Genomic DNA, 22,902 nt, shown 5'->3' on the forward strand with positions numbered 1-22,902 from the left:
ACCAGTTTTTAAAATGTTAATGAAGAAAACATTACATACGTGTTGCTGGTAGTCAGGGAGATGTTGAGCAGGTTTCAGTAGTGTCAGATAATGTTAAAACAGTCTCATGTACACAGATCAAATATATAGGCAACTAAATTATAAGGTTGCTTTTGTCATTACCTTTATGATCCCTATTTATTAAAAAAAAGACCGGTAAATAAGCCTGTGATACAGAAAAACTGGCATATTGTTGAGTTTCTTGGCATTTAGGTAATTAAATTTTTTTATTGTTGAATCAAAAAAAGATCCAATGACAAATCCATATAAATGTGATACCATTTACAATTTTTAATAACCATAAAAAGCACCATTATATAGGACACTTAAAATAATTTTTCACAGAACATTAGAAAGAAGCTGTTGGCCAACAAGAAGTAGAGCATACGTCCTCTGTGGTCTTGTCTATCGTGATCTCACGCTAAATCTGATTCCAACCTGTCGGAAATTGATTTGGATTCATAAATTCAGCATCAGTATAAGAAGACATTCCAGAGTTATGAGGACTTGATTGTCTTAATGCCACATAAAACATCAACTGCTCATTTTGTAATGAGCATGGCTTTTATATATCCCTGTATGACCTATATCCTGGGGTGCCTAATTTCTTGCACTCCCAAACATTTGAGCTGCCAACTAATTACACATGTTAATAGGCATAATTTTAGAAGTCATTTAGCTATTCCTTTTAAAAGTTAGTGTTTTATGAAGGCAGGCTTATTTTATTTACACTATTAGCACAACAGCCAAAAGTTATTCAGGTTTAATCCTGCTGAATAAAGTAGTAAAAACACAAGGTGTGACTTTAAATAATGATACTGATTTCCCTCAGTAGCTCCTATAGCTATTACGGATTTGACAGTATTTTTAACAATGATACATCATTAAAATAAAGGAATAACTTCCCAAAGTGTCTACTTTGAAGGACGTTGTTCCCAGATGTATACTTTCTGGCATATTAACATTAAAGGAAAATCAGTATCATAGAGTCGCACATCTCACATTTTTAGATACATAGATTATCAAAATAGCAATGGTGCTAAAACTTTTCCTGCCCCCCCACCACTTTTCTCCACCTTCCCAACTTTCCTGATGGAGATGAATTTCCTGAAAAAATAAATAGATCACTTCAGAGAAAATGGTACTGAAGCTTATATATAATATAAACGCTTTATTTCATCTATGAACCTATGTAAATAATTATGTTCTTGGGTGTGTTCTCAAGTTTTGGTTTCAAATTCTTACCCTAGAGAAAGAGCCTGTTGACTCAAATCTGCAGAATTCCCAGCATCAGACCATGCATATAGAAGCACTTTAACAAATTTTGGTGAAGATAATGAATATAATGACTTTGCTCAGAAACGTTTGAGTTCAGCTATTTAACACTGGAATTGGAGCTCTGACTAAAATGCAACAAAGAATAACAAAAATTGAAGTAGAAACTGACTTCGGAAAATTCTGCATGGCTGTAAGATAGGCCTCTAATATCCATGGTGACAACCGCCCCTTCTGTTATAGGAGCTCTCATTTGTAAATCCGCCGTGGGCCCTCCGGTTTGGAAACTCTGTGTAGGAATTCCAGTATCTGGCATTGTTGGAAGGCAGTGCATTATTCCTGTCCTGGCTTCTGTTCATTCTGCTTGGTTTTTCTGCATGAAGCACACTGTGAAAGGTAACATCGTGTTCATACCGTTCTTTCATTCGGTGGATTTTTTCTCTTGAGACACCATGAATGTTTCTTCTACGTGGAAAAAAGAAATGCATTTAGTTAAGGCAGGATATCACAATGAGTTACTTATATATCACAAGTCCTCTAGGATTGCAGATATTGCAGTCCCTGTTCTCAGGACTTAGCTGTGGCAAAAGCATAATATCTTGTTCAGCAGTTCTCTTTCAGCCTCCATTCAGGTTTTTCATGCTGCCCTGCATACCCCAAACCACCCTGAGGCTAGCAAGGAGCTAAAGCTTCAGAAATGCTTTGTTTCTGGTCCTCTCAATTACGTGCTTCAAGACATAAAAGAACACCATGAGATTTTTTTAAAATCATACATTTGCCTGTTAATGTCATACATATATCTATCATCTATTTATGCTAATCAGTCCCTGATTTATACTACTAGGAGATGCTTATTAAAACAATCTTAAATTCTAGTGGGCAGAAGTATCAACTGGGGATATAGTTAGAAATATAATTACCAGAGATTCCAACTACTGAATGGGGTCCATGAACTCGGATTTTAATAGCCACCTGAGGCAATTCTGATGGAGTAGTCCACAGATCCACTTTGAAGACACTATCTGCCTATTACCATAAGAGGAACCAGCCTTACTCCTAAGAAGTAAATTCTTATCTCACTGGCTATTGTAAGTCAATGACATTATCAAACAATATAGATAGAGAATATCCGAACCCATGCACTCAATCAACAAGTTAGTATTATTTGAACATTTATTGCTGTATAAATTAGAAGCAGCATCTAGATCATAAATGAATCGCAGACTGCTCAACATCTGAAGATCTTTATTTAGCCTAAATGCAAAAACACCACTGACATGTGCAGTCCCATGCAGAGAAAGTGCTTTTCAATGTTCCTTGATGAAGAAGCATTTTAGCAGAATGTTAAATGCATCCTTTTAAAGGACCAAGTCCAAGCCAAGATTTAGCATTTAGCATTATATTAGAAAACTGACCCAAAACTAAAGTCTTCACATTAATAATTCCAAAGTTATCAATTTCCAAGATTTACCATTTCTGGCCTGAAAACTACCATGTCCATTTCCAGCCTGAAAAGATTCTTTTGTTCGGTCTGAAATACCTGAAAATAGCAGGATACATAATGAGAAACTAGAAAAACAAAGAAGTACCTTGCTAACTCTTGAACGTTGAATTTCCAGCGAGTGTCAGGTTCTCGGAATATAACTTCATAGTTATTTTCAAGTGCCTGATTTTTCAAAAGTACATAAAACATTGAAGACATAGTATGTATGTTTGGGAATGTTTATGCTGCCATTTAACATTTACTACAGATCTTTTCTAGAATTCCTTTTGTTTTACCAGTAATCCAATGCCTTAATTTATCATAATAAATGCAGTTGTTTCATTCCCATACTTAGCCACTCTCATAATTCTCCATGATAAATTTTGCTCAATTTTATCTAGTATGTAGGAAATTTGTAAAGGTTCTTTGTTTTGGATATCTTTAAAAATAGATGACTGAGCTAGTTTAAAACATCCTGAACACCGGTATGAGCAGTGAACTCAGTGACTTCTCAAAGTCACTTACAGGATTTTTGTAGATTTACTTGTCAGATGCCTTGTCCTATCCGTCATGCCTTCCTTTAGAAAGTGGGAGTACCATAGGAACATAACTGGTGAAATAAAAGTGATAGTCACTTACTTTGTATCAACTTCCCTCCAAAAGTAGCTCTCCCCATTATGCAATACGATTTGGGTCAATGCACCGGGCCCCGTTTCCTTGAGTTCAGAGAACTATTATAATTTCCTTATAAACATCCAGATATTGTTTGCATTCATAAATTGACTACTACCTTATCTCAAACTGAATTTTCTATTATCACTATAATTTATTGTGTTTATAAAACATAGAGTGGAAAGAGCTAAGCAAAAAGGTTTCCTTTTCACTCTTTACATGGGCACTTCTCAGTTGGGAAGTTTTTAAATAACACAACCGGAAACCTCTCATTTTTAAGTCTAATGAATAGCTGAGGATGCCTGAAAAAGAGTATACATATCCAGAAGATAAAAAGTAAACTGAGGCCGGGCACGGTGGCTCACACCTGTAACCCCAGCACTTTGGGAGGCCGAGGCGGGTGAATCACTTTAGCTCAGGAGTTCGAGACCAGCCTGGCCACCATGGCAAATCCCCGTATCTACTAAAAATACAAATACTAGCCGGGCGTGGTGGCACGCGCCTGTAATCCCAGCTGCTGGGGTGGCTGACACATGAGAATTGCTTAAATCTGGGAGGCAGAGGCTTCAGTGAGCTGAGATCATGCCACTGCACTCCAGCATGGGAGACAGAGTGAGACTCTGTCTCAAAACAAAACAAAAAAGTAAAATGACTTCCCTTAGGCTACTGGTCAGTTAGTCCTTAAGTCTTGGTTTTAAGTGATGGCCTTCATTCAATTGACTCTTCACGTGCCTGTTCATTTCTCGCCCAGGTAGACTCGACATGAACTGAAGTAACCACAAGTGTGCGGCTCATTCTTCTTTACATTCACCGAAGCCCCACAATCTGGGCATAAGTGGAACTGATGATGATCGTTAGAGAAAAGCACACCTGTAGGTATGCCAGTTAGCCCCAAATGTAAAAAGAAGCCTAACATCGTGAGCCCCAGTCTGGACCTATTCACTTCACAATTAACCAGGTAGGGATTCTGCGTGATGCAAGGAGGATACTCCACTGTGCTTCCTGCCCCATTTGTATGGTTCTGGATCCTTCCTCCTTTCTAGACCCAATAGGGAATGAAAACATTATCACAAGAGATGGAATATGTATGAAAAAAGACCAAATAGACTTCACAATTAAAGGATAATGTGCACACTGTTACAGGCATCATGCTGTTCTTTGCTATTCTGACAATGGAGAGCTGAGTTTTATATTTATATTTGCATTCTGTCATCTCAATAAGATTACAGTGTTAATCCTAATTCTGTTTTTATTTTTTAATTTTTAATTTTTTTTTTTTGAGATGGAGTTTCACTCTTGTTGCCCAGGCTGGAGTGCAGTGGCGCGATCTCAGGTCACTGCAACCTCTGCCTACAAGGTTCAAGCGATTCTCCTGCCTCAGCCTCCCAAGTAACTGGGATTACAGGCGCCCGTCACCACGCCCGGCTATTTTTTTTGATTTTTAGTAGAGATGGGGTTTCACCTTGTTGGCCAGGCTGGTCTTGAACTCCTGGACTCAAGTGATCCGCCTGTCTCGGCCCCCCAGAGTGCTGGGATTACAGGCGTGAGCCACCACGCCCGGCCCTAATCTGTTTTTAAACTAAAATATTCTGTTGCCCTGGAACTCCCAGGCAGCAACAGTACACGGTGTGGAAATCCCCGGCTCACCAGAGGCAGAATGGTCCTGTTGTGACCTGTAACTCCACTAGGAGCGTCATCTAGTTGAGTATTGCTCTGCACATTTCAGTGGGTGCTCCTCTGTATGCCTCGCCTTAGGAAAGTAATTAAGACAGAAAAGTTATCAAGAATTCACACCAAGGACCATTTGCCAAGGACTATTTTTAAATTGTATCCTGAAGTGAGATTAGCATCTCAGCAAACTTCAGCCATTGAACAGCAGAGAAACACTGACATAAAACCTCGTTACCTGCTCCCTGAGAGAACTACTGTTAGCAAATATGAAATCATGGAACATCAGAAAAAGAGGAAAGAACAGATGCTTCAACTTTCACCCAAAATGTCCATAACTGAAAATTCAGAATGATACTTCTTCCTACCATGACTGCATAGGGCTTCATTTCCCAGGCGTGGAGGTTGGTATTATCAATAATAATGGGGGATATGCCATTCCTCATTGCTTTTCTTGCTGCAACACAATGTTACATAACAGTGAACAACATGCAACAATCAGAGGGAAGGGTGAGCGTAATCTCTATTGGTCATTTTTATTACAGGATGCCCTCATCTCCTCATCACACAACTTCAGTGCCACCTATTTCAGAGCCCACTATCAATAATTTTCTTTCTCTGGAATCTAAGGAGGTTACGCTCTGGTGTTCTGTTTTGGGGAAGAAAACGGCAGAACTTTCGGTTAAACTCCTTCCATTAAATTTATTCATTCTGCAGCAGCTACAATCTATGTGCACATCAGGGTTTCCTAGGAGTTTGGAAAGGAATTTGTCACCTCTTTTTTGGTTCCATTCATGAGCTTCCTCCAGGAAGTCAGGATTGAACTCATAGGCACCATCTTCCCTGAAGAAAAAATCATCCGTGCTGAAAATCAGGGCCCTGGGAAAGTCATGCTGCAATTGTCTGGAAAGTGGAGAAATTAGAGAGATGTTTTCAATATTATGTATAGTCTCAGTAGAAATAATTTCCTTCCATCTCTAACATTTAGCGGTTGTAATATTGAGACCACCAGGTTTGGAGTTGTTAAAATGCAGCTTTAAAAGAGAGATGTTTATGATGTCTAGAAGGCATTACTCCTTAGCAGGAGGTGGGAGAGGGCTGAGAGGCGGCAGTGTGTGCTGCTGGTCCTTGAAACTAAGAGGTACAGTCACTGCCGCTGCCTTCTGCAGCAGCAAGGACTGACTCAAGAAGAAACTGAAGCTAAGCTGGGGGCCTGGTGACTGTCTTTCCTCCTGAGCACCAATCCCAGTGCCCATTTCTCTCCGAGGCACCAGTGCCCCTGCCCAAGACCTGCCCATGGATGCCAGACCCCCATGTTGCAGCCCTTCCCTCGGCCCCCTAAACTCTGAGCTGGCCCATTTCCTTGGAGCTCTGTTCTCTGTAAGGACCCATCTGAGAAGCTAGTTCTAGTATGAAACGTGGGTAAGTGATGCATGTGCTCTACTAAATGGGAGAAAAGCAAAACGGGAGAAGGAAAGCGACAGAGCCACTGTCCCCTACCTTCCTACCCTCCACCACTCTGAGCGTAAGTAGGAAATAGCACAGCAAAAAGAAACACCACCATGGAGCTCCCCTTTAAAGCAAAACCAAAACAAAATGAAGATGCTTATTCAGTGCTGCACAAAAGAACTTCAAAGAGAAGATGTTTCCACTTGAAATCCTTGCTCGTACTATCTTTTGGCAGAAGGTGGATGTCATGCTCTGGAGGAACTGGAGACGTCTCTGAGCTTCATTTCCTCATCTGTAAAAACTGAGGACAAACAAACCCAGCCAACAAACAGAAAATATGGTCACGTGGCCATGCTCAGAATAAGAAGATTTTTAAAAATCGGAGGAAAAAACGTTGGAGAATGACAAGGGCAGGAAATGCAAAGAGAAAGCAAAGCTATTCAATGTCTTTTTTGTTGTTGGTCTTCTCCATGGAGCAGAATGATCTTTAATCCAGGAAGAATGGAACAAACATGAGGCCTTGGAGCCACAGATGAGTAAGCACTTCAGGTGCCCTGACAGGCTTGGGAGCTTCTTTCTCAACTGTAAAACACAGATAATTATCCCTACCTATTAAACAGAGCTTCTAATCAGGCTGAAATGAGGCCGGTATGAGAAAACATTTTGTACCCAGTAAGGCACTTTACAGAAGTAAAGTGGTGTTATAATAACCATGAGGCCACATTGACCAACCCAGACTGTTTATCTGCCACGGTAATAAACACATCAGAGAGCGCGTGTCAAGTAGCCCTTGAGGTACTGCGGTGAATTAAGAGAGAGATGAAAGACAGAAGTAAAATGCTTCCATTTTCAAAAATGAGTGAATATACATTCCAGAAATGGTAACTAAATAGCTGTCAAAATTCTTCAGAAGCTTGATAGCATTTAAAAAGAAGGCAGCGCAGATCGCTGAAAAAGTAATTCCAAACCAAATGCATTTTCTTTTTTAATGAACTAAACAGTGGCAAACAAGGAAATTCAGTGGACATACTATCTCTGTTTAAACAGGAATCTGACAGTCTCCCTTGATAGCCTTGTGGGGGAAATGCGGCCAGTAGATAATATACTTTAATACCAAAAGAATATTAGTTAATTATCCAACTCATTAAACATTTATTGAGCACCTGACATGTGCCAAGTGCCAGGTGAAGCGTTAAGGTACAGAAAGTAGCTGCTTTCAAGGAATTCATGGCCCAGCCAAAGGAGTCAGCCAGCGCAGCGCACAAAGGAAAAAGCTGGCCCAGCAAAGCGCTGAGAGAAAGGGTCCGGAGCCGGGGAAAGGGATGCAAAGGAGTGATGCAAGTTTGACTTAGTCCCTGAGGGATGAGAAAACTGTTGCCTCTTGGGGGAGGGGCTGAGACACGGGCAGGAAAGAGAGGAGGAAGCGAGTGCCCTAGGGCTTGTTAGGGGAGAAGAGGCTGTAGGGAAAAGCAGAAAGACTCTAAGGGTTAGAAGAAGCAAATCATCTTTGAAACACTGTTTTCAATTCCGACTGCCACACAATTTAAAGAGAAATTTGGCCACCTTGAAGGTGTCCAGAGAAGAGTGACCAGGTACATACAAGGTCCAGAAACCATGTCGGAGGAGCAGAGATCATCGAAGACAGGCGGAGTGTTTCAGGCAGAACAGATAATAAAAGGGATAAGGTGATAGTTCTCAGACGCTGGGAAGCCTGTTGTGTGGATGCGGGAATGAACTTCTTCTGTGTTGGCAGTTTGGGCTGGGCTCAGGTGGGCCGATCTGCAGGCCTTGCCTGGGGTCCCTGCGGCAGCTGCGTCACCTGACAACGTGGGGCTGGGCAGAGTGCCCTAAACAGGGTCCTTCACACGTGTGGTGGTGCTGGCTGTCACTCCGCAGGGCCTGTCATCCTGAAAGAGCCGCACCCAGGCCTCTTCACAGACCGCGGTATTTCAAGAGAGCACGACAAGAAGCTGCTTGCCAGTGCTCCCGCACCTTGTGTTGGTCAAAGCGAGTCACTTTGCTGGCCCACATTGCAGGGCGAGGAAAGCAGACTTCTTGATGGAAGGAAGAGCAAAGAAAACGTGGCCACTTTAAATCTAGTACAGATAAAGCCAGTGACACAAAGGGAGGGGTAAGTATAAAGACTTGAGGAACCCATGCTCATAGTTTCCATATGAATGTCTGTTATTCCACTTTAAAGATAGGCAAATCGAGAAGTCCAAACCTTAACCTCCGATGCAAACAATTATAGACAGGAAAAACACCTAAGGGTAGCACTGATGTATTTTCAGGTATGTATATTTTATATTTGTGAACACTGTACAGTTTTAAAATGATTTTCATCATTATTATTTAAATAATGAAAGTTGTGTTCAGAGATTAAGTAATAGCGTATAATGTGTTTCCTTTATCCTCTGTATACTCAGTTAAGCAGCCACGGTAACTGAATCCAAGATTTTTTTCTCTTTCTGGTCCCAGATTTGATATCCCTTCTACACCTGGTTTCATTTGTTCTCCTATTAAGTCTGCTACTTACCAGTTTTGTTTTGTTGTTTGAACATTTTCAGATTTGAATTTTTCTTTTCATATACATACCCTTATCTGCTCTTGTTTTCCTCTTTGTGGTTTGTATTATTGATTGGAAGTTAATACTTTATAATATTTCCTTTAAAAAGACTTTAAGGCATGAGTATCCAATTCACTGTTTCATGTTTGTTTTATTTGAATCCTATTTCCTTCTAGAAAACAAAAACAGCACATAACACTACTGCCCTTTTAATTACAAAATTTTACCTTAGAGTAAAAGCTAAATGGTTCAGGATCACTATGGGGCAAGAACACCATGTCATCATTTCCTGAGACATATCTGACAGTGGCCTCCATACTCTTCCTAACAAACAGGCAGACAAAAATAAGGGTGTTTTTCCACCTTTAAGGCGCTCATGGATTTTTTTTTTTTTTTTTTTTTTTTTGGCCTGTATGATCTTCCTGAATGACTTCAAAACTCGTTTTATCTTCACCTAAATGTTAAATTAGCACTAGCAGCCATAGTAGTATGTTGAATAGGCAGGACAATAAAAACTCTACTAGCTAAATAAAGAACTGATTAAATAGACAATCTTGAGATTCTGAAACTTAAGTGGAAGCAATAAATACCATTCCATCAGCTTCAGAAGTGATGAGGGTTAAGCCCCAGTTCTATCTTTATGGTGGTCAGGAGCCTCATGCGTTAGGAAAATTGAGAGAATGAAAATAAAAGGGAAAAAATAGAAAGGCAATTAATTCCATATAACCTCCACCTGCTACAAACTCCCCTGAAATTCATTTAAAATCACTATTATGAGAGAAACTCAGGGACTAATCTTGATTTCACAACTTATTCTTTTGTGTAATTCTTTATTTAAATAATGGAGAATCATAGAGCTATATTTAGATATCTCTTCAGCCAGTCAGTCACTCACTGAGAAAGTCAGACATTGCATGTAATTTTAACTTGATGCCCAGCTTTTTACTAGGGAAATTTTCAAGCTTGCAAAAGTTAGATGGCATAATATACTCAATCCTCATATACACATGACCAGTTAGCATCATATGGCCAGTCTTCTCTCATGTCTTTCCTATTTCATTCCATCAGTCACTCCATCAGTGTTCAGTCTCCCTGCTTGTCCCATCAATGTTTTCCTCCAGTTGGTTTGTGTGCATCAGGGACCAAACAAGATCCACACATTGTATTTGGTTGCCATGTCCCTTAAGTCTCATTTATCCTATAGTTTACCCTCTCCTCTTGATTTCCACCTGAATTTCTCCCACCACAACCTTTTAATTAGAAAATATAAAAATCTATGGAAATGAGTTGAAAAACAGTATACTGAACACTGCGTACCCTTCATCTATGGTCACCAGATGTTCACATTTTGCCTTATTTTTTGTCTCTCCTATATATATTTTTGGAGAACCATATGAAAGTAAATTGCAGGCCGGGCGCGGTGGCTCACACTTGTAATCCCAGCACTTTGGGAGGCCAAGGCGGACCGATCACTTAAGGTCAGGAGTTTGAGACCAGCCTGGCCAACATGGCAAAATCCCGTCCCTACTAAAAATACAAACATTAGCCAGGCTGGTGGCGCACACCTTTAATTCCAGCTACTCGGGAGGCTGAGGCATGAGAATCACTTGAATCTGGGAGGCAGAAATTGCAGTGAGCCAAGACCGTGCCACTACATTCCAGCTCCAGCCTGGGTGACAGAGCAAAACTCTGTCTCAACTGTCTCAAAAAAAAAAAGAAGGTAAACTCCATACATCGTGATACTTTATTCCTAAATTCTTTGTCAAGTATCTCTTAAGAATAAGAACAATTCCTTGCATAACCACAATACCATTATTGCATCTAACAAATTAAGGCAGAGTGCCCTAAGCAGGGTCCTTCACACGTCTGGTGGTGCAGGTTCTCACTCCGCAGGGCCTGTCATCCTGAAAGAGCCTGAAAGAGTGATTAATTCATAAGAGCTAATGTTAGGTGTTTATTTTATTTTATTTTTATGTATTTATGTATTTATTTAGAGATGGAGTCCCACTCTGTTGCCCAGGCTGGAGTGCAGTGGCAAGATCTCAGCTTACTGCAACCTCCACCTCCTGGGTTCAAGCAATTCTCTTGCCTCAGCCTCCCAAGAAGGTGGAATTATAGGCACACACCACCATGCCCGGCTAATTTTTTTGTATTTTTAGTAGAGACGGGGTTTTGCCATATTGGTCAGGCTGGTCTCCAACTCCTGACCTCAGGTGATCCACCTGCCTTGGCCTCCCCAAGTGCTGGGATTACAGGCGTGAGCCACGCTCCTGGCCTAATGTAAGGTTTTTAAATTTAAATTTTTAAAATTTCCCCAATGGTCTAAAGAATATTTTTCATAAGTTTCAAGTACTGCATTTGGTTATTATGTCCAGTTAATATCTTTGAATCTAGAACTGTCCTCATGCTCTTTTCGTTTCTCTAGTTGGCATGAGAATGTTCTGCATTCTGGGTTTGTGTGGTTGTTTCGTAGTGATTAAACCCAGATTAAATGTTTTTTAGAAGCAAAGTACAAAGGTGATGTTTGTGTACTTCTGATTGCACAAAATGACAGTCTGTCCCTCCAGGCTAAGTTCAATGCTAAGTTCCATCATTTGGCTAAAGGGTGGTGTTAGCCAGACCTCTTCACTGGAAAGGTACCTCGCTTCCTTTGTAATATTAACTAATACAAAACTCTGTATTTTTTTGGGACAAAACTGTGAGCCCATGTACCGATCCAATTCTCTGTTTCCCTCAGGAATCCTTACATCTATTTCTCTGATCATAAAACAAAAAAAAGTGCAAAAAAGGAGGGAGGTTCCTCTATTCTCCTATCTACAAATAATTATTAACATTTTTGTCTTCTTTCCAGGACTGGAAATATATATATAAAATTTCTTTTTTTATTTTATCCCTTGTTACATGAAGAGGAACAGAGGAACATCATGTAGAGTAGACCAAGTTTCACCAAGCTCTTTCTTTTTTTTTTTTTTTTTTTTTTTTTTTTTTTGAAGACAGAGTCTTGCTCTGTCACCCAGGCTGGAGTGCAGTGGTACGATCTCAGCTCACTGCAGCCTCCGCCTCCCGGGTTCAAGCGATTCTCCTGCCTCAGCCTCCTGAGTAGTTGGGATTACAGGCATGTGCCACCATGCCCAGCTAATTTTTGTATTTTTAGTAGTGATGAGGTTTCACCATGTTGGCCAGGCTGGTCTCGAACTCCTGACCTCGGGTGATCCACCCTCCTAGGCCTCCCAAAGTGTTGGGATTACAGGCGTGAACCACTGTGCCTGGGCTAACCAAGCTTTTTTCCATAGCAAATTATTTCCCACCTTATAAAATATTCTTCTATGACATGATTTTTAATGATACGGCATACTTATTCCTACAGATGTGCCATAATGTAATGCCTAACCAGTAACTTAATGCTTAACCAGTGGTCTGTGGTTACTTATTTAGTTTGTCCCTACTTCTTTAATTATCAGCAAGATTAGCTTGTGTGTGTATTGATCATTTAGAGATATTCTTTTGTGAACTGCACTGTCACATCCTTTGGTAAATAAAGCCTCCTTATTAGGAGGTTCATCTTTCTTATTGAATATCAATTTTTTATTATGTACAGCAATTGCTTTTTAATTTTGTTTATAATAATCTCTAAAAGTCTAAATTTTAGTTGGGTTCAGTGGCTTTCTTTTCTTCTTGTCTTTGATTCCTCTCATGATTGGCTAAGATTGGTTGTTCCAATAAATTCTATTATTTTTTTTAAAAGAGTACTAAGCAGTGAACAAAGAGCTTCGCATATATTCTCTCTTTAACCTTTATAATCTAATTTTATGAAGTAAATCATTTTACTTTTACTTGGTTTACAAATAAAGAAACCAGGGCTTCAAGAGCTTAAAAACTGGCTTGGGTTTCTACCATTTGCATGTGGGGCTACCAGAACCTGACCTCAGGTCTACTCAGTCAGGGCACATGGGTGTTACAGACTTTGTGAGCTCTTGGGGATCTGAGAAAGTCTTTGTATGAAAGACAACAGACTAGATGAGAATTACTGAACTACAATCTTTTTCCCACAGGCATTAATATTTTAAATGTAGGTTCCAGTTCAACGTGGGTTCACATGCATTGAACAGAAACCCCAGTTAATGGATTTCTAACAGTGGTGGCTTCAATAAAATTAAAATGTCTATATCTTGCATGTAAAAATCCAGAGGTAGAATCCAGAGCTGGTATCACAAATCCATGATCAACATGGACCCAGGAGTCTAGCATTTTTTTTTAGCATGAGGCTTCCATTCTTCAGAGGGCCTCCTAGTGGCCACAGCAGGGCCAGGCTGCACCTCCATGTTCCACACAGCCGAAGAGGCAAGGGGGCCTTGAAAACTAGTTTTAGAGTTGGGCACACTGCCACACCCAACAAAGTGTGCTTGCTAAAGAAGAAAGGGAAGTTAACTAACAGCTTTTGCAACAGTCTTTCCAGGATATATCTAGATATTGAATTGTTTTTTAATCACTTCTGAGTCTTCAAGTCAAATATGTTCTATGATATCTTTATTTGTTGCTTTGGTTGTATTTACTCTGGTGATTTTTGGCCATATTTATTTTCACATTTGTCTTCTACATTGTTTGATTTTCTGCATTGTGACTCTGCTTATCTCTAATATACTTCAAACTTCCAACAGTTACTTTAGATTCTTTTATATATCATTTAACTCCTTTTTAATTTTCTGCTTCTTAATCAACTTCCTTCATATTTCAGACTCCTAATCAGGAGTTTTTCTTTAATCTTTTATATCATAGAGAGGAATTTTTTAGAAAAAATGTAAATATAGAGAAAGACAAAAGAAATAATAAAACACCTGCATACCTACCACCTAGAGCTCATAATCATGAACATTTTCTCATACTTGTTTTGTTGGCTTAAAATTCACCCCACCTTAACTCTGGCACTCCCAGACACCTTTACCACGCTTCTCTCTCCCTTTTTCAACAGCACTTATCACTACCTACATTAACATACGGTTTCCTTAGAGGTTAACATCCATTTCCCTACCTCTGGCACATAAGGTCCACAAGGGCAGGATCTTTGTTTTGTTCACTGATGATTCCCAAGTACCTAGAACACTGTGTGGAACATATAAACACTCAATAAATATTTGGTGAATTAAAAAATGAAGGAGCATTACATTTTTTAGATCTATTCATGTTGATATATAGACTTAGTCCATTTTCTTTAACTGCTACATAGTACTCCATTATCAGCAAAATAATAAATATAGCCAGTGTTTATTAAGTGCTTATTGTGTGCTAACCACTATTCTAGAGGCTTTACATTTTTTACGTAATGCTCAAATAGACCTGGGATATAAGTACTGTTATTAATCCCCAACCCCCGTGTTACAGACAAAGAAATTAAGGCCAACGAGTGGTACAGCTGGATTAAAACCTAGGAGTCTGGCCCCAGAGGTGCACACTAAACTGCTGTGCTTGAGCGCTATAAAATAACCACATTTATTTATGTATTTTCTCTAGTGATACTTTTTTGCAATTTTCCAATTTCAGTGAACTTCCTTATGCCTACCTGTTGTGCGTATATGGACGTTTATTGGGGATATATAGCTCCAGTGGCATACCTATGAAATCCTTTGCTTATTTTTTGAGAGAACAGAGCAGAGCAGATGCTAAAATTGCCTTTTTTCCTTGAGAATTTTTTTCTCTCTGATAGAATACATGTTCCATGAAGACAGGAATTTTTGTCTCCTTTGTCTACTGCTCCATTCTGACCATCTAGAAGAATGCCAGGCACATGGGAGGTGCTCAATAAATATCTGTGAGTATATTAATGGCTCTTGGCTACAATGCTCTTTTGGCCTAATTATGCAAACTCTTTTTATTCACCCCCACCCCCACCAAGACGGAGTCTTGCTCTGTCGCCCACAGCTGAAGTGCAATGGTGTGATCTCAGCTCACTGCAACTCTGTCTACTGGGTTCAAGCAATTCTCCTGACTCAGCCCCCTAGTAGCTGGGATTACAGGCATGCGCCACCACGCCTGGCTAATTTTTGTATTTTTAGTAGAGATGAGGTTTCGCCATCTTGGCCAGGCTGGTCTCATACTCCTGACCTCATGATCCACCCATCTCGGCCTCCCAAAGTGCTGGGATTACAGGCGTGAGCCACCACGCCCAGCTGGCAAACTTTTTTGTAAGGCCCCAAGCTGTGTGAGAATTTCTATTTACTCATTTTTGTACAATGAGAATTTTATCCAAACCTTAGATTCAGTTCACCCCTGATATGCTTTGGCTGTGTCCCCACTCAAATCACATCTTTAATTGTAGTTCCCATAATCCCCATGTGTCATGGGAGGGACCTGGTGGGAGGGAATTGAGTCATGGAGGCGGTTACCCTCATGCTGTTCTCGTGATAGTGAGTTCTCACAAGATCTGATGGTTTTATAAGGGGCTTTTTCCCCTTTTGCTCAGCACTTCTCCTGCTTCCACCGTGTGAGGACATGTTTGCTTCCCCTTCCACTATGACTGTAAGTTTCCTGAGGCCTCCCCAGCCATGCTGAACTGTGAGTTAATTAAACCTCTCTCCTTTATAAATTACCTAGTTTCGGGTATGTCTTTATTAGCAGTGTGAGAACAGCAAACTGGTACCACAGAGAGTGGGGCGCTGCTGTGAAGATACCCGAAAATGTGAAAGCAACTTCGGAACTGGGTAACAGGCAGAGACTGGAACTAATAGAAGGGCTCAGAAGACAGGAAAACGTGGCTAAGTTTGGAACTTCCTAGAGACTTGTTGAATGGCTTTGACCAAAATGCTGATAGTGCTATGGACAATGAAGTCCAGGCTGACGTGGTCTCGGAGATGAGGAACTTATTGGGAACTAGAGTAAAGGTCACTCTTGCTATGCAAAGAGACTGGTGGCATTTTGCCTCTGCCCTAGAGATCTGTGGAACTTTGAACTTGAGAGAGACAATTTAGGGTATCTGGTTGACAATTTAGGGTATCTGGTTGAAGAAATTTCTAAGCAGCAAAGCATTCAAGAGGAAGCAGAGCATAAAAGTTTGGAAAATTTGCAGCCTGATGATGTGATAGAAAAGAAAGCCCCTTTTCAGGTGAGAAATTCAAGCCAGCTGCAGAAATTTGCATAAGTAACGAGAAGCCAAATGTTAATCACCAAGACAATGGAGAAAATGTCTCCAGGGCATGGCAGAGGACTTCATGGCAACCTCTCCCATCACAGGCCTGGAGACCCAAGAGGGAAAAATGGTTTCATGGGATGGGTCCTGGGCCCCCTAGCTGTGTGCAGCCTTGGAACTTTGTGCCCTGCTTCCCAGCAGCTCTGGCTGGCCATGGCTAAAAGCAGTCAATGTACAGCTCAGACCATTGCTTCAGGGGGTGCAAGCCCCAGGCCTTGGCAGCTGCTACATGGTGTTGGGCCTGCAGGTGCACAGAAGTCAGTAACTGAAGTTTGGGAATCTCCACCTAGATTTCAGAAGATGAATGGAAATGCCTGGATTTCCAGGCAGAGGTGTACTGCAGGGGTGAAGCCCTCATGGGGAATCTCTGCTAGTGCAGTGCAGAAGGGAAATGTGGAGTCTAAAGCCCCCACACAGAGTCCCCACTGGGGCACTGCCGAGTGGAGCTGTGAGAAGAGGGCCACTGCCCACCAGACCCCAGAATGGTAGATCCACTGACAGCTTGCACCTTGTGCCTGGAAAAGTCACAGACACTCAACGCCAGCTTGTGAAAGCAGCCAGGAGTGGAGCTGTACCTTGCAAAGCCACAGGGGTGGAGCTGCCCAAGGCCATGGGAACCCACCTCTTGCATCAGCATGACCTGGATATGAGACATGGAATCAAAGGAGATCATTTTGGAGCTTTAAGATTTGGCTACCCTGCTGGATTTTGGGTTTGCATGGGGCCTATAGCCTCTTTGTTTTGGCCAATTTCTTCCATTTGGAATAGGTGTATTCACCCAATGCCTGTACCCCCATTGTATCTAGGAAGTAACCAACTTGCTTTTAACTTTACAGGTTCATAAGCAGAAGGGACTTGCCTTGTCTCAGATGAGACTTTGGATTTGGACTTTTGAGTTAATGCTGGAATGAATTAAGACTTTGGGGGACTGTTAGGAAGACATGATTGTGTTTTGAAATGTGAGGACATGAGATTTTGGAGGAGCCAGGGGCAGTCCCCACCCAAATCTCATCTTGAATTATAGTACCCATAATCCCCATGTGTCATGGGAAGGACCCAATGGGAGATAATTGAATTATGGGAGCAGTTACCCTCATGCTGTTCTCATGATAGTGAGTTCTCACAAGATCTGATTTTTTTTTTTTTTTTTTTAGATGAAGTCTTGCTCTATTGCCCAGGCTGGAGTGCAGTGGCACAATCTCAGGTCACTGCAATCTCCATCTCCCGGGTTCACATGATTCTCCTGCCTCGGCCTCTTGAGTAGCTGGAATTACAGGTGCTCGCCACCACGCTTGGCTAATTTTTTTTTTTTTTTTTTTTTTTTTTTTTTTTTTTTTTTTTTTTTTTACAGATGGGGTTTCACCATGTTGGCTAGGCTGGTCTTGAACTCCTGACCTCAGGTGATCTGCCCGCCTCGGCCTCCGAAAGTGCTGGGATTATAGGCATGAGCCACTGCACCTGGCTGATCTGATGGTTTTATAAGAGGCTTTGCTCAGCACTTCTCCTTCCTGCCGCCATGTGAAGAAGGACATGTTTGCTTCCCCTTCCACCACGATTGTAAGTTTCCTGAGGCCTCCCCAGCCATGCTGAACTGTGAGTCAATTCAACCTGTTTCCTTTATAAATTACTCAGTTTTGGGTATGTCTTTATTAGTAGAATGAGAACAGACTAATACAGCCCTTAAAGGAGACTGACGGAGAGGATTCTTCTTGGATCCCAGCACCTCTGAATGCTACTGACATTCTCCTTGAAGACTTTAAACTGGGACATAGAAAACAGATTGCATGGCTCAGCAGCCTGAGAGCAGGGCAGGAGCCAAGCTATAGATGACATGGGCAGTCTCCCCTGAGGCCAGGTGTGGCCGGACCTGGGCAGTGCTGCCACCCACTCCACCAGGGCCAGGTCCTGTCCTTGGAGAGTCGGGCCTCAATCACTGCTAGCCTCAAGTGTCCCCAAGCCACAGTGATGGAGACAGAGGACTTCATGGCTAGGGGGACTCAGGGAACAGTTCCCAGTCTGCCCTACTTCTCTTACCTTTACCCCTCATACATCCAAAGTAGACCATGTTCGTGAGATCCAAAGCCAGATTCCCAAGGAGCCCTCATTCTCATTTGTCAGTGTGGTCTCACAAACTCTACTGAGCAGAAATTCCTTTCAGTATCTTGCATGTGAACAGCCCCTTTTGTAGACTCTTACAGCTGTGCAGGTTTCACCTATGTTTGTGTTCTGTTGGTTCAGTCACAAGCAGAATTGGGGAAGGAATCAGGCACACCTACCTCAGTACTAATTTTTTTTGGCTGTCTTTTCCCAAAATGTCATAGATCAGTTACAGATAACAGAAGAGTAACTGTACAGGAAAACTGTCACTTTGGGCTGTCTGTGCTGCTTAAATGGGAAGACAGCTGAATCTTTGATCCCAATTTTTAAATTTCTTCTTACTGTAACTATGAGGTAAAGGAGCCGGCACATCAAACATTTTCACCTGCAACAAATAGGAATCTTTTTTTTTTTTTTTTTTTTTTTTTGAGGCGGGGAGTCTCGCTCTGTCGCCCAGTCTGGAGTGCAGTGGCCGGATCTCAGCTGACTGCAAGCTCCGCCTCCTGGGGTCACGCCATTCTCCTGCCTCAGCCTCCCAAGTAGCTAGGACTACAGGCACCCGCCACCTAGCCTGGCTAATTTTTTTTGTATTTTAAGTAGAGACAGGGTTTCACCGTGTTCGCCAGGATGGTCTCAATCTCCTGACCTTGTGATCCGCCCGCCTCGGCCTCCCAAAGTGCTGGGATTACAGGCGTGAGCCACCACGCCCGGCCAGGAATCATTTTCTTATGCACCAAATTGAGAACTTTGGAATGAGTGGCTCTATTCTTTCTTTTTTTTCCCCCCTCGTCTGTTCTCCACATCCCATTCATTCTATTTATTTTATTTTGTTGAGATGGAGTTTTGCTCTTGTTGCCCAGACTGGAGTGCAATGTCACAGCCTGGGCTTACTGCAACCTCCGCCTCCCAGGTTCAAGTGATTCTCCTGCCTCAGCCTCCCAAGTAGCTGGGATTACAGGCACCTGCCACCATGCCAAGCTAATTTTTTGTGTTTTTAGTAGAGATAGGGTTTCACCATGTTGGCCATGCTGGTCTCAAACTCCTGACCTCAGGTGATTCCACCTGCCTCAGCCTCCCAAAGTGCTGGGATTACAGGCATGAGCCCCTGTGCCTAGCCTCATTCTTTTACATTTCTCTTTATGTGAATAATCTGCTCTTTGGTTTCGTTCTTTACTCAAGAGCCATGCTGACATCCAAGCTTCCATATCTTAGCAAGCATCTCACATTGCGTTTCATTAACAAATCCATTCATCAAATGTTAAGTAAAGGCCTGTGATGTGCCTGGCCTTTTAGGAGCTGGACAGAATAAAGTTCCTGATCTCATGGAACCTACATCATATCTCATGAAGCTTATGTTCTAGTAAAAGAAATAGATAATAAATAAATATACGTCAGGTGGTACCAATGCCAGGAAGAAAAGAAAGCCAAGGTACAAGGCAACAAATGGTGGCAAGAAAGCCCCTTTCAGGCCCTCTTCTTCAGCATATCCTTAAAACATGGGGAAAGAGTGCTGGACAATCCTGGCTATACAATCATACTTCAGCAGGACTCCCCAATAGTTGTGAAAGGGATGTAGGTATGTTTGTCCATGAACTTCCCTAGTAATATAAGACCACTCTGTGTATTATGAAATCCCCTGGGTCTCTCAAATGTGTGACTTTAAGATCCTAAAACCCTCATCTATAAAATAAAAATGACTACATCCCAAGGCTATGGTGAAGATTCAATAAGCCAGTGTCTAAAAATGGCCAGGCAGACAGTCAGCAGTAACCATGTGCTGGCTTTTCTTTCCCCATTTCTCCCTTCCCCTTTCCCGGACTCTTACCTTGATAAAAACAGCCTTCTCCCCAAGCCATACACATGATCTGACAGAGAGCCTTATGAAGGAACAATTAGAAGGCAGACTCATTTTTCTTTATTATAAAATTTCCTTAATGCCATAGAGCCTCAATATCTTCAGATAACTTGGCATGACTAGAAAATAATTTCTTCTTGGGTTCATCTAGAGTCTGAATGGCCTTAGGCAGGTGCTATTATGTAGAGGAAGGTTCATGAAAATGCCATGAAGGAACTAAGGCATTGACTTATAGATATCCTAACATGTGAGCACATGAGAAAGAGACATGAGACATGTTTGGGAGTTGGAAGTTGACTACCACATCTCTCTCCAACACATCATAACCAGGATAAATATGGAAACTTATTAAAAAATCTAAATCTCATTTCCTCCCATTGCCCTCAATGTTACCATATTAATAACGAAAATGAATTCCCTGGTAATATTTTTTATATTATGAGAAACATTAATATTGACAAGAGCTTCCTTACCCTGACAGTTGAAATCTAGGTTAACTTAGCCCCCTTATAAGGCTCTTAATTGTTTTTTCATTATAAGACAAGTCAAAACCAAACTCATTACGCTTTCACCAGATCACCCCCACTGCGGCCTCTTCTTTTGGTGTACACAAAAAAGCTCTCTGTTAGAAATAGGAGAACACATCCCTTTGACCCTGATCAAGATGTTCAGCTTCTCAGTGTCTTGGGCTCAGACCAGATGAACTCCAAGGGAGTTCCTGTACATCTCCTGAACTTTTCCTATGAAAGTATTCTTCCCCTATTCTTCCTTCCTTCATCTATTTCTACTTCCTCTCGGGTCATAATCCACACCTGCAATATCGGATTGCCCATTTCAGCAGGGTCTTCTTCCATTGTTCCGACAGCTCCAGGAATGTGGTTGTGGTGAATCTCCTGTATAGCTGGGCAGTCTTTCCTCATACAGCCTCTCCAGTGAGTGAGGACAAGCACATACCACACTGCATATTTGCACTCTGTTAAATAGATACAGCTTTTAAGTCCTCATTCATCCCAGCCTCCAGAGAGAGGGTAAGGACAAGGACTCCTGGTAGTGAGGAGAGGAGATTTAGGACCCGCCTTAGGAAAATTGTGAAAAATACAAAAAGCTAGTAGTCATTTTCCAAGTAGACCTAGATGACTAAAGATTTATCACCTGTCTGACCCTCCATTTTTATATTCACAGAGTTGGAATACTGCCAACTTTCTATTTTGATCTTGCTTTTATTAATGAGAGCCCTGGCCTCATAAAGAAACACACCAGAGTCCAGGCCTGCTGGCTAGGAGCACTGTGGAGCAGAGTATTCTTTGGGGACCAACTGTTCACTACTTAGCGAATCTAACTGGCCCCTGTTCTCACTGTTTCTCACATTCCACTGCTTATTTGGTTGTAAAGTACTTTTCTCCCCATCTCTGCCTTGCCATTGCATCACATTAGAAAAGCATCCTTTCACTTCTGTGCAAGGCTCTACAATTAAAAGAAATAATGGAAAGGTACTTCTCATGATGGAAAATTCCATGTTATCCAGAGATATGAATAAGGAGAAAAGACAGCTGTCAGCGAGCATCCTTTGAGCCTAACTGAATCCATGTTACAAACCATTTGTGATGGTGCCAGAAGGAACCAGAACATTGCAAAGGATGCAACATGCACTACAATGTGGGTCCCCTGACTTTGCTTTGATTGAAATGTAAAGACTCAGAAAAATTCTGGAACACTGAAATAAGATTGACAACTTTTAAGTTTTCAAATGAGATCATTAAAAAACAAAGAAAGGCTACCCTCTATTATGGCCATTTCATTTAAAAAGGATGTTTTAGTGGTATGCCCATACAATGTAATATTTTATTGAGATATAAAAATAGTAAAGTTCTAACACATCCTACAACATGGATGAACCTTGAGAACATTAAGCTACATGAAATTAGCCAGACACAAAAGGACAAATACCATATGATCCACTTACATGACACATGTAAAGGAGGCAAATGCATAGAGACAGGAAGTAGCTGAGAGGTTACCCAGGGTCGGGGGAGTGGGGAATAGGAAGTTACTGCTTAATGGGCACAGAGTGTGTTTGGAGTGGTAAGAAATTTTTGAAATAGATAGTGGTGATGGTTGTATAACATTGTGAGTGAAGTTCCACATAATACAATGCCAGTGGATTGTATACTAAAAATGGTTTAAAATGGTCAAAACTGGAAGGCATTTTCATACACACAGTGGAAAGCACAGAGGTTCACCCATGGATGCTTTCATTGAGGTAGCAGAAAGGACAGGTGCAGTTCCAGGTGAGTTTGTCAGCTGAGCTGTGAAAGAGAGAGTTCTGGCTCATCTGCTGAGAATGAAAGGGTCTTGGCATTAGATCTTATTTCTTCTGACAACAGCTCTCTACTCCTTTGTTCAGCCTTTAATGTTCTCCATGATCTGGTCCTGGGCTTACTTCACCAACGCACTCACTACGATGAAGCCTTCACTTCAATCAAGCTCGGGAGCACACCCAGCTCTCTGCCACCTCCATCTCCTTAGTCGGGCTGTTGTTCCTTTTCCTTGGTTCAGCCGCCTCCTCCCCATCTTCAAGGCCAGCTCAAGAACCGTCTCCATGTGGAGAAGATCCTTTC

The 22,902-nt window shown here is 41.5% G+C and overlaps 1 protein-coding gene and 1 non-coding gene across 2 annotated transcripts in view; both read right to left on the reverse strand.

Moving 5' to 3' along the window:
- Nucleotides 1–161: 161 nt before the first annotated feature.
- N4BP2L1 (NEDD4 binding protein 2 like 1) overlaps nucleotides 162–22,902 on the reverse strand; it is a 28,337-nt gene continuing 5,596 nt past the window's right edge. The window contains 7 exon segments of the mRNA XM_050766963.1: nucleotides 162–1,779; nucleotides 2,904–2,980; nucleotides 5,506–5,594; nucleotides 5,913–6,040; nucleotides 14,182–14,252; nucleotides 14,710–14,841; nucleotides 14,843–14,915. Coding sequence (XP_050622920.1) covers nucleotides 1,521–1,779; nucleotides 2,904–2,980; nucleotides 5,506–5,594; nucleotides 5,913–6,040; nucleotides 14,182–14,252; nucleotides 14,710–14,841; nucleotides 14,843–14,915 — 829 coding nt within the window. The 3' untranslated portion in view covers nucleotides 162–1,520.
- LOC126940891 (small nucleolar RNA SNORA16B/SNORA16A family) lies at nucleotides 18,628–18,754 on the reverse strand. The gene has a single exon (XR_007720964.1). It is a non-coding gene; the product is annotated as a small nucleolar RNA SNORA16B/SNORA16A family (small nucleolar RNA).

Source organism: Macaca thibetana, chromosome 17 (assembly GCF_024542745.1).
Source record: "Macaca thibetana thibetana isolate TM-01 chromosome 17, ASM2454274v1, whole genome shotgun sequence".
Classification (NCBI taxonomy): Eukaryota; Metazoa; Chordata; class Mammalia; order Primates; family Cercopithecidae; genus Macaca; species Macaca thibetana.